Source organism: Spodoptera frugiperda, chromosome 3, assembly GCF_023101765.2.
Source record: "Spodoptera frugiperda isolate SF20-4 chromosome 3, AGI-APGP_CSIRO_Sfru_2.0, whole genome shotgun sequence".
NCBI classification, from domain to species: Eukaryota; Metazoa; Arthropoda; class Insecta; order Lepidoptera; family Noctuidae; genus Spodoptera; species Spodoptera frugiperda.
Window position 1 is genome coordinate 5261199 of NC_064214.1, and position 12863 is coordinate 5274061.

The 12863-nt window shown below is 37.5% G+C and overlaps 1 protein-coding gene across 20 annotated transcripts in view; it reads left to right on the forward strand.

Annotated features, from left to right (window-relative positions):
• LOC118273972 (heterogeneous nuclear ribonucleoprotein 27C) overlaps window positions 1–12863 on the forward strand; it is a 37026-nt gene that overhangs the window by 21940 nt on the left and 2223 nt on the right. For 7 of the 20 annotated variants that reach the window (XM_050706689.1, XM_050706692.1, XM_050706686.1 and 4 more), the window contains exons 7-10: window positions 550–639; window positions 957–1132; window positions 4488–4566; window positions 12266–12351. In XM_050706689.1, the coding sequence (XP_050562646.1) occupies window positions 550–639; window positions 957–1132; window positions 4488–4566; window positions 12266–12351 (431 nt within the window). Of the gene's footprint in view, window positions 1–549; window positions 640–956; window positions 1133–3771; window positions 4303–4487; window positions 4567–12265; window positions 12820–12863 lie in introns of those variants that run through there. The other 13 variants (XM_050706704.1, XM_050706696.1, XM_050706716.1 and 10 more) reach the window with 9 other exon arrangements.

The window sequence follows — 12863 nt, forward strand, 5'->3', positions numbered from 1 at the left end:
AGCAGCTATGGTCAGTACACACCTCTAACGTAATCAGTTTGTTATAGACAAATTCGCATGTCTAATGGAGGGTAGGTGACATTTCCCCCGAATAATAAACTAAAAAAACACGACCAGCACTCTATATGAAGAATATCCACATCCAGGCAGTGCCTTCAAGTACATTACTGATGGTACGTTCAGATGTTTGTGGGACAATAACATGCAAATTGCATATACTTCTTGTTCCTGTGAATAAGATAGTCTACATAGTTTGCAACACTTAAATATTAACCAATCACAAAAATAATAAACTGGCTATAACTAAAAGAAGACAATAAAAGGCGTTGCATACATGCAACAAGCTGTCTTCGTTACAAATAAATTCATTCAAAAGCATACAAAGAATCAGAATCCGACATGTTTACCAAGAAAACGATAATAAACTTGTCGATCGAAAGAGCCTATCGCAGTCCACTATAGGCCTTAAAGTCCCGCCACCCACACCTCCGCCTGTAGTCAGTCAGGTGCCAGTTCCTGGTATTAATGTGATGTTATTGGTGTGTACAGCTAACTACAGCTCTGCGCCGGCGGGCGCGTCGGCCGGCGGCAGCTGGACCAACTGGAACATGCCGCAGAACTCCAATTCTACCGGCTCCGGTGAGTACCGGATCTTGAACTCTACTTCAAATCCGATTTAAAAATATATGCATTCATTATGTAGTTTAATTCATTTTAGTAGATTTAGAAATACGCTCGTAGTTTAGTATTGTTGTCACAGCTACTGCAGAGCGGTAAAGGAAACCAGACATGCTCACACAAAGGTTCTAGTAAGGTTTGAGTAGTGTTTTGGTGTCCATAGAAACATTTAGCATTTTATTGTTTTATACCATGAAGAGAGGTCTGAGTCCTAGTGGTAATAACGATAGTTGACTAGTGTGGCAGACAGCCGTGTAACGTTGATTGTATCGGCCCAGGGTCGTACGTGCCGCTGTCTGAAGGCGGCGAGATGTACGGGCGCGGCGGCGGCGGCGGCGGCGGAGCCGGTGGGCCCGCGCTGACGGGCGCGCTGTCGTCAGCCGCGCTGTCCAAGTCTTCGTCGGCCGACTACTCCACCTACCAGCAGTACCCGCCCGCCTACCAGCAGGACCAGGTACACGCGCAACAATACCTCACACAACACGCCGAATAGAATAGACATAGACCTAGACCCGACATACACCTAGTTATTACTAGAGGGAGCGTGCTTCGATACTACTCGCCGTCTCGCATATCTCACTCGATAAGATCTCGTAACGAAATATAACTTTAAATTAAATTTACTACAGCCATTCCATTTGTGATTAACATATCGACCACGCTCAACTCTCTTACCCATCAAAAATTGTTAAACAAAATTATCCGCTTACGTACTTGCGATACTGGCGAGAGTACCGTTAAAACCGGTAAACTAACATCTTCCAAATATATTTTAGCTACGAGCCGATCATGGCATTTGACTAAATTCATTTTATGAAATTCTTTTACAACTAGGACATGAATGTAAAAAGTGATTATATTTTTAATGATTTTGTAATAAAATATTTGAAATTCTTGATCCTACAAGCCAGTATCTCATTTGCTTAGCCCATTTAGTTTTGTTACTTAAATAAATTTTAATTTGTACCGAATCACAGCCGAATTATACTGGTTTATGGAAGCAACTATGCTAAATATTATATACCAAATGTGTAACTTGATGGAACCTACTGTATACTTGTTCTAATTGGAATATAAGGTCTGAGTGGCACTTATCGAGGCAGTGTTAAGATTATTCCAAATATTTCAGTTCTGATTCGGCTTTCCCATATAATAATAATAATACATGATAAAGGTGTGTTTATAATTCAAGAGTCGCCAAACAACGCCAATAATTCGATTATTCGGTGAAATGCGGTCATTGACCGGGTATACAACGACTTATCTACTAAGCCAGGAGATAAATGCAAATTCTTCTGGCGTAGCATTGTTTTTATAAACACTTCTTCGATCATTATTCGTGCCTTTTTGCGTTTTACCCAGCATGCATCATTTAGAATTTTAGGCTATTGCTCCGGTGATGGTATGGTAACTGCTAATACGATATTGCCATTTTGGGTGAAGTTTTGCATTTTGAGGTAAAGAAATACATTTTTATGCTTTATTAGACTCCAGAAGCCATATAAAAAGAGAGTAGTGTTTGCTATAGAACCATTTTTACAATGAGTACATGTAGTTTATGAAATGAAATAAAAATGTGTTTTTCGATCTCTGTTCATGCTTTTGCCAAATCAAATATAACCCGTGCCCACATTGACACAGCGCCGTATTACTGCAGAAAAAAAATACGTTAGCTTGTTTTATGCGGGTTGGATCATAGTTTCGCTTATGTAGCAATTTTTGCTTCACATGTTTCATCGACGTGGCGAAAAAAAGAAATGCCAATTAGAGTCGAGACTTGGGAACTGCATTAAGGATTCTTAATAATTTTGATTGTAACAATACCAGTTACTTGCAAAAACAGCGCTAAGTAAAATACTACAAGTAGTGGTAGCTGTGTCAGTGGGTCGCATGCAATAGTTAACAATACGAGCCCGATTGAGATGTAGCGGCGACCGACGACGCCACTCTACATGAATGGCTTCGGCGACCCGTACTGTGTGGTACAAGATATTGGATGACTTTTTGTTTGCTTATTTGTCGCATTCTATCATCCAATGTCGGAATCGCAAACAATATTTGAACCTTATCTTGGATGCAAACCTCAGTAGTTTGAAAAAGTTGCCAACTTCCAAGGTACGGTTTTGTGTCGAGGTTTATCACCTGTAGCTTATTGATAGCTGCGGACAGTAGTAACACAAAAGTACAGCCAAGTTGACCATCGTATAATTAATATTATTTGCTCATCACCTCGGGGCTTGCATCCTTCCTTTCCACACTCCATGTTCCTTCGCTTTACTCTTTGATTTGTATCCTGCATCTACCTTTGTATTAGTATGGCGTGGTAACGTTGTGCCCGTTAGCATGAATGACTTTCCGACATTATTATATCTAGTGTCAATAAAGAATGTTTGAAGTGTGTGTGCTGTGTGAATGCCTAAAGAACTCCGTACTTTGCATAGTTCAATTTGGTTGTACTTGCAACAAAGTTGTTTGCGATACAAGTATGACTGGAAGTGGCTGTACGTAGTGGTGAGCGAGTGATATTCAGCGAAAACTTTGGTTCACGAACGCGAACAAAGGAGTCGCGGCTAAAAGCAGCATGAGTTGATAGTATAGAGCCATTAGTATGCCACCCCTGCATCCGTGTGCTGTGTTCGAAATGCTTGTTTATATCACGATAATGTCATACGCGGCGACGACGAAGCCCACTTATCTGCATGTTTTCAGTGGCGAGATTAATGTGCGATGTCTTTTTGATTTTACGAGCTATGCTGCGGTACATAAGAGAAATGGTAGACGCGGCGCTGTTCAGGGCTGCCTCCCGTGGCCATAGTTGACAGTCGCACCGCTATCCATAGTGAAAAATCAAGAAGATTAGTGTTGTTATCGAGTTTCGCTGAAGGTCTCTCATCACCGACCTCCACGGTCCTTCTGTCCCGCCTCTCCTCCGTTCCCGTCCTCCTTTCGCCTAAACTTTCATCTCGCCCTTGGGGATAGTCACACGCTTTCGCCCGGTCCATCTTCACGCGCTGCGCTACTTACATAAAACCTGCTAAAGATCCAGTTACATTGTGGCGAGTGGGACTTTATTGTCTTGTTCTTCTTTTCCAGTTGGTCGATCAGGGCCCACAAGAGTGGCTCCTCCAGAAAGACAATTAGAGATAAGGGCGGGTATCGGATGAGGGAATGTCGCGAAACACTGGGGATTTCTCACTATGGACGGTCGGTTGTTGCGACGATATCGCGCGCTCATCATAAAGGCATCGCACAGCACTAGATTATAAGCTTACCCTTAGTTCCGTTCGATAATCATATATAATATTGCATTTGTAGCCGTGCGAGATGATTCAATCGCCTTGTTTCATCTCAACACTTGTAAATTGGCATTTAAAGTACAAATTAGTAAAATTTGGATTTTCTCATATTGTTACAGGTTCATTAATAGTTAATTTTATCGATAAAAATAATATTAAGAGCTGTACTTTAAGTGTTCAGAGATGAGAATTCGTCTATTCTGTTAAATGTAACCAGAGTACATTATTTACAAAATTATGTTATTCAAAAATGTCATGGAGCATTTACGAATGCGGCCACATTATTATTTTAATGAAATAAATCGTTCATCTAGTATAATATGTATAATCATGAGTTTCCTCATTTTATGCTCCATGACGGTTAAAGGACGCATCGCAGCCGAAGCTCGGCCGAGTGTAGACTCGAGAGAGCTATATTTTTATACGTCGTAGAGCACGTAGGAGATGCGCTGTAGCGGAACACGCTTAGGCTTCAGCTCGATGCGTCCGCCGCTAACGTTGCGCGACTGGTAGGGCTCGTCGTACGGCGGCGGCGCGTCGCGCTACACCGCCACCGAGTACCACGGCTCCGCGCCCGCCGCGCAGCCGCCAGGTGTGCACCACCCGCACCACGCCCCCAAACACTTCAACGCCAACGAGTTTAACAAGGAGTGGCCCGCCGCGTAGGCACACACACACTACTCCACTCCACCACTACACCACTACTACTCCACTCACTCGGCCGCGGCAGGGGACAGCCGCTTCACGGTTGTCCTCTGCTCCGTGCTCACACGACCGCAGTGTGGTTAACTACAGTCGTATCGCTCACACGTTAATATACACTATTCTTTTCTAAAGGTACGTAGAGGTAGGTAGAGTGAGTTCTGTAGTTTGTTACGCTGCGATAGACGCACACTCAGACGTTGATCTACCTTCTAGTACGCACTTGTAAGTAGTGTTAGTAATTTGGCGCTTGTGAGACACGGATTGTGTTTGTCATAGTAGATGTAGGCCATTCCGCTTGACGTTTGATCGATGCAAGTGCGTGCTCGAATGGTTGTATTCGATCGACTCCATCTATCGATTCTAACTTAGTCGATATACTTTATAACGACAAAGAGAATAGGGATAGTTAGTATTTAACCGATTTGTTAACATATACCATAAAACTGACGCGAATATTTCGTATACCTCTGTGAAACTTCCCAATAGGTGATAGATTTGTAGTTATGTGTTTTTGGATTTCACGAACAAAACGATAATAACGTGAAAATAGATTAATAAATACAATGCAACAAGTTAATATTTATTTTGTAACGGATAAAGTTAATGGATACACTTAAATTTTATGCATGCGAGTATCTAAAGTCAAGAAGGCGGTTATAATAGTTAATTTATAAAGTCACCGAAGACTACATTAACACAAACCCACACGCGTAATTAAGCGTTAATTTAATAAGTAAAAGTAAAATATAAAATAGTTTAAATTAACATTCAGAACCATTAAGTGTTAAAAGTCTTGTCTACTAATTTAAATAAGATACACTTTTCGCAACTTTTGGCACTCGGCCGTCTCTGAACGCTACGAAGGAATGGTATTGACACTCGCTAAGGCACTGGCCACACGGGCGACGCGGCGACGTGTACAGCGACTCTGACACTCGCCCAGAAGTTTTCGCGACCCCTCTTCTATAGCTAAACGATGCTGTCTTTTGCGCGTGTACTACACTGTACACACTTTTTTAATTAACTTTGCTTTTAATATTCTATTTGGATGTGGGTTTTTTTGTGAAAGATTTATTTTTCTTGACACATTTCGAATGTTTTAGTAAGTTTTGTCGGTTTGTCTAAAGTGATTTCTTTTAATAATGTCGTGTACGTGTACTGAGTGAGGCCGCGCGGAGCCGGGCCGCGCCGCCGCCCGCTCCGCCGCGCGATCGCGTGACGCACATTTGACAGACACTGTTAAACAAGGCCAATTTAGGGAAATGACCTAAAAGAACTTAACTTAAGCTAATAACTTGTATAAATATTTGGTATATATATCGGTATGTATGTTTAATGTTAGAATTTTGGTTATTTACCACACACTAGACTTAGGAAAACGGTAGGCATATAATGAGATAATTATGTGTTAATATTAAACAAAACATAGTTGACTGACGTGATTTTAATATTTTAATTATTCCCGTTTTTGAGAAGGGAACAATTCTGTATAAATATTCGTAATTTTAATTTGTTTTCTTATATGCATTTTAGTTTTTTATCGCAATTTTTAAGTTGATACTATTATTATATGGAATTTATACTTTAATGAATTAAATTTACCTGCCAAATTGTTAACGAGCAAACGATATTGTCGTATGTGTTAAGTAATGAAGCTCAAGCATTTAGGATATAGTTCGGTACGTGACGCGCCCGGCCGCAGGCAGCGCGCGCACCCCTCGCGCCCTCGCCATACATTTGTACATATATATACTTACTTGTGTGTAAAGCATAATTTTAATCGATTCTCTCGTCACATAGTTTTAAAGTTTTAATTTATGTGATTGCCAAATATTTTTAAAACTGTATAGAGCTTTCGCCGGCCGCTACGGCCGCTATGTTAGTCGTATCATAATATGTACCCGACGCGGTCGCCGGTCGCGCGGCCGTCCCACCCCGCTACAAAGTGAGTTATAATTTAAAATAACATTGTTAGATTAAATTTAATGTTAGTCCTTTACTGTACTATATCGCTCAATCGTTTGACCGATCGACTGATTAAAATTTTAGTGATAAGCTAAGTAATTAATCGCGGGGACGGCAGTGGCCGCGCGGCCGTCGGCCCAGCGCAGTGGCGCCGCGTCCGACCATTATTTGTTGTAATTATCTTAGAGTTTACGGTCACTGATAGACTGCCCGACGCCCGGACACGGGAGTTGTTCCTTTAATTTTAAATAATAGAACCGCGCCGCGCCGCGCTCGATAAGATTTGTTAATAAATGTTTTAAATAGACGAATTGTTGATGATTACATTGAATGCATAATTTGATCGTTTAGAATATAGGGTTATTTAAGATCGCTCCATAAGTAAAGTATAATTTATCTATTGAGGAATATTGTGAGGTGTAAGCAAATTTTATAAGTGACTAGCGGTCTGGGGCGAGGGGTGCGATGTCCCAAATTTAACGGTAAAACATAGTGAAGAAGCCTTTTACATTGTGATGTTCATAGTTAACGCGCATACATTTCTTATAGCTCTTAAAATATACATATAATGACATAACAGACTCGACTGAGACTCAATCAGTATGTAGGAAAGTGAAACTCGTACCTTATAACAATATAATGAAATAATAAGATAAACTAATCGAGGTCGGTGCCTGACGACTGCCCATTAGGTTACGTGTAGATGTGCCGCTTTGTACCGCTTCGTTTACTCTTCGTTCCTATGTTAGTTAGGTTAATTTGTCTCGATTCATTCCTGGTTATTTTTATCGTTCTCGGCATAGGTAGTGGTTCGTTCGTTTCGGTGTCACTGTCTCTCGTCTCGCTTTGTACTAGTTGCATTTGTTGGCACTAACCCGGCCGCGCAGGTCCGCACATGTTCAGTTCGCATAATACCATTATGTTCCATTGTTTCGATTACGTTTTAATACTTACTGTAGGTTTAATGTACATCCACCGATGATACGAACGAAATTGTTCACATCTGTTTAATATTAGGAAACGATGCCTTACAAAAAGTTAAGTGAATATAGAGATGATTTATAATTATGTTATTTTCGATAATAACGATTAATTAGCACTAAGGTGTTTAGACACGGGCTCGGCCCCGCACTCACAAACCTTTGGAACAATTTAAGAACTTAGTTTGTAATGAACCAACGTGGCAATCTTCTATTAACATAAAGAAATAATTTATTTAAAATAAAGTATAATATGTATTAGAAATTTTAGATTTACTCAACATTAAACTTAGTGCAAATTATTGTGAAAAATCAATTGAGACTATTTATATGGGTTTTAATTATTATTATATAGGAGAAGAGCATTAAAATATTGGATGAATTTATTAATTAAAATAGTTAGCAAAATACAAATACGATAAGACTCGTTAGAGGCTCGTCTGTCAAATGTGGTGTTCATGCGGGCGCGCCGCTCCGCGCCCGACTCCCCGCGGCCTGTACCACCGGTGTACCAACGTACGACTGTACCGCGTAGTACTAGGTACATACATTGCATACACACCCTGAGCGACGACACGTGCATCCCTTGCATTTTAATATTACACTCTGTAATATCGGTATAAGATATGCAGCTGTATCTTAAAGTAATGTTTATGGAATAATTAATATTTTAATCATGGCTTAACTGTAGTACTGTTGCGTAGATAACCTTTCGACTCTTGTTTGTATTACTTTATATTATAGTGTACGCGGTTTTTATATGTGTATGTTTATTCAGTAGTATATAAAGGAAACAATGTTTTGTGTAAAAGTGTATTTTGGTATAATGATAAAAGTAACGTTAGCCCTGTTGGTGCGAGCAGGGCGACGTCGCGCGGGCGGGCGCGTGGCGGCGCCGTGCTCGTCTACATTAATATATTTATGATCGTAATTGACTAATTATACAAGACCCCTAGTGTTAAACGTTAGATTAGCAGTCGACTCATTTTAGGTTCACTGTTTACTCGTCTTTTTAAAATTAATTCATTTGCATTTACATGTATATCAGAGGACGACCAAATCGTCCATCTTAACTGTAGTCTTTTCGAAACTTATTTTAAAAACAATGCAGGTATTATTAAATATAAAACCTCATATTTATACTAGAAGTTAAATATAATGTAATTATTGATCCCGAGTCAGATAAAATTCACGGGCTTTACCACAGAATAGAGAAGAAGAGATAGAAATAGTATACCGCTTGTCTTAGTATCAGAACCAGCGTGGCAATTTTTCTGAAGCCACGCCCAAATTAACACATCTCCAGGATAATCATAATATGTCACACTATCAAAATCTTTCTGTGACTGGTCCGTGTTAAATGGCCTTTAAATCAGCCGTCACCACTTTGAAAAAAACACATTAATTGCATATAAATAGAGTTGACTCTTGTCTACTAATTTTAAAATAAAGAATCTTCTTTTTCAATGCAACATAATTTCACTAACAAGTTCTGCTACTCGACGCTAGATGTCACTATCATAAATGCATTCAATTACGCTGTATTGCTATCATGTTAAGGTTGACATTTGTTTAACGAGCTACTTTATCGCTTGTTTTTTCTCTAGTGATGTTCCGATATCGAAAGCTAACTTATCGATATAATTAAAATGTTCAACACATTTTAATACATTATAATATTTTATCAAATTTCTATAGGAATAAACATCTTTCCTTGTAAAACTGTAAATATATATTTTTTTCTTTTCTAAACTATAATATTAAAGAGATAATAATTGAAGGATTTAGATTTGTCAGTACACAGAATAATAAAGTAATTATACATGTATTTGAAGTAAGCAGCGTCCTCTGATGAACTAATGTAGAAAAGGTGTACTTTCTTCGGTCTTTATGTAGTTTCAAGTCACATCGGGCGCAGCAAACTGAAACTGGACTGAAAAAGAAGTAGTATCTATCTATCTATCATCATCATCAATAGCCTATAAGTGGCCACTGCTGACCAAAGGCCTCTTCACGCATGGAGAAAGTTTGAGTATTGATCACCACGCTTGTCAAATGCGGGTTGTCGATTTCAAACTTATAATAGGTAATTAGAAAATAATGAGCCCAAGTTTCCTCACGATGTTTTCCTTCACCATTTGTCAGTGGTGTCTTAATGATCATAGTTAAGTACATATAACTCGGAAAAAGTCACATGCTGTTCATAGTATTCTAACAAAATTTGTATTTCAAAAATAAAAAATCACAATTTATATATAAAGTATTTTTTATTATGGTCGTATGTTACAAAAAATAGAAAATAAAACTGAACATTAAACAAAGTTACTTCCCTTCAGTTGGTGGCCAATATTACATAACGTGATTAGGTATTTCTGCCTGCACAATCTGGAAATTTAACTGATTATTTATATTCAAAAATTGCGCATTTTTTTCGGTTATACTCATAGTATAATATCTTGTTGTACAACATGGTCTAAACAAATTGTACTAGTTAGTGGCAGTAAACCAATTTTGTCTTCCAGTCATCTCGATCCATTTCCTTTTATTTCTGGATACTTCGGAAATCTAAAACAACATAATTAATGTTTATATTTACTTATTATCCATTTTTTTTGTATTTATCTATATTCGTAATAAAAAGTTTTAATTATATCGACAGCTTGTTATCGATAATGTCAATCCCTAAACGGGTAGCAAAATTTTAGATGTCACGAATGAAATCTTCTAGAACAGCAGGTTAACGTTTAAAAGAAACTAAACCCTATCATCTTAGACATAAACTTATATTTAGTTTGTAGATTTAAAAAAATATATGTCACTAGTTTCAAGCCAAATATAAATTAAAATAAAATAAAATAGCACTTACCGATGATACGATATACCACTACTAGGCACATTTTTGTCATGGCTTTCATCTTTTCACTATAAAATAGCACATTTCGTCATTTTTATATTTTTTACGATTTTTGACGCTATTTTCCAAGTCTAGTTGACGTTATTACAGTCCAACGAAGACTGATATGCGTACAAACGTCTAAATAACAAATATAAGCATATCTGTACTTATCAGGGGCTACGCGTGCCCCGCCTACATACTACTTCTACTTCTTTTTCTCTGTTCTGTGGGCTTTACAGTTAATTATAACATTAATTATTATAAAACCTAGGGCAAGTTGTTATTTATTTCTGTTTTAATTAAAAAAAAATTGATGTTGATTATTTTTTAAACTATTATTTTCTTTATAGTAAATAAAAGTACATAATCCTTGATCGATTAGAAACAAAATTGTTAGGTGAACTATCGACTGATGTACAATATTTAAAGTAATGTTTACTGACAGCAGTACCTATATAAGTTTAATTTACCCCGGCCCAGTACGGGCCGGCGCTGTATTTATACACACTTGTATTAATTTCCTAAAATGTAATTAATCGGAAGCGGCGAACGCGAAGTAGCCACAAACTAAGCATGTTACAATTGTAAGACTATTATCTAGATTTGTTGTAATCTTGTAATGTGTAATCTACTATATACTTAGCCCTATCTTGGTGAAGCCTAGCGGGGCGCGCGGGCGGCTGGTCGTGTCGCGCGTCCCACATAAGTTACTTTATGTTCGTATAAAAAAGAAAATTATGATAGATTTTACACGTGCGTCCTTATTGTTTCTTTTTTACGAAGATTACCTAATGATAATTAGTTAATTACGGTTTTAATTATTAATTTTAACCGAAACACTAAAGTAAGACGAGAAGCTTGTACGCGATGATTTATTGATGTAATAAGTGCTATCACATACATAACACTGAGGTCTTTCGGAGTAGAAATTATGCATTATTCATATTAGGTATTTTGGGTATATATATTTAGTGTTAGATTTAACTGGTAACATAAGTATGTAGTTTATAATGTAATGGAAAGAAATAAACACTTTTGTCGTAGTTTCCTATTATTAAGCTTCTTCTATCTTAATGGATTAAGTAACTACTGGTTGATTAATAAAATATTAATATTACCACTGCAAATATTTGAGATATCTTATGATGAAATATATATCTACTTTAAGGACATTATAAAACGTAGATAATTAAAAGAAATCAAAAATTTCAAAATAAAATGGCATTTTTAATGGTGAAACACAACCCTTTACTCCCCGTGAAGTACACTTTTCACACATGGTTATCATAATTTTTGTTTGTTTTTATTTTTTATTATTATTAATTATTATTAGTTGAGAACCCCATTAATGAATAGTATATTCATAATAGTCTTACACTAACGGCAGTATAGATAGACACGAACAAAACACGTTGCCGTTTCCATTAGTTATATTGCTGTTATATTGTATGTATGTATGCACTCTATGCACTATAACACAGCTACATACAGTAATATATTGCACCTATGTATCTATCCTATCCTTCTATACTATACTGTCTATCATGTAGCGTCGTTAATCATTTAATATTTGAAATACAATGGCTTGGTATTTTTTCCAAATTTCCTACAAGTCTTGAAAACACTCAAATGAAATTATTTTATTTTTAATACACAAATAAATCTGGCTTTAGTCATTGTATTGAGAATGTTCGTAGGATTATTTCCCATCATTTTCAAATGAACTGACTAGTTGTGTACGGCAGAGGGCGACGGTGTGTGCAGTAGCGCGGGCAGTCCCAAGTATGTGAACGTACCGCAGATGTCCGACGCCATAGGAACTCCACCCCAGGTCCACAACCTCCCTATTTACTAAAATTATTACTATCAATCTGCTGCTACAAGCAGTCTTATTACTATTTTCAATAGGGTCCAAAATCTCTTAAAACGTTACTAGGCTAGGTATCATACGGCACTTTGCAGATATATTACCTATATCGAGACGTAAGAAATAAGAACTCGCCTAAGTGAGAGTTGCTTTTTTTACTGTTGTTGATTGCTAAGAAGTTCTACCAAGCTCCGCTAGATGGCGCATATTGTACAGAAACAAACAAAGTTGAAAGTATTTTTTTATTCATTACTAGGATATCCTTTGTTACAATTTTTAATAGCAAATATTGTTAATAATTGTTGTAATAAGATATTTAATTTAATTGGGCTATGTCGTCGCTGTATGAAAGTATATCAGCCAAATGTGCCGTGTGACGTAAGCTTGATTGTCTCAAAGGAATGTCATAAACTAAAAGCCAGTACTTGTTGATCATCTTATTATCCTAATTTATTTCTACGTAACCATTGAGTATA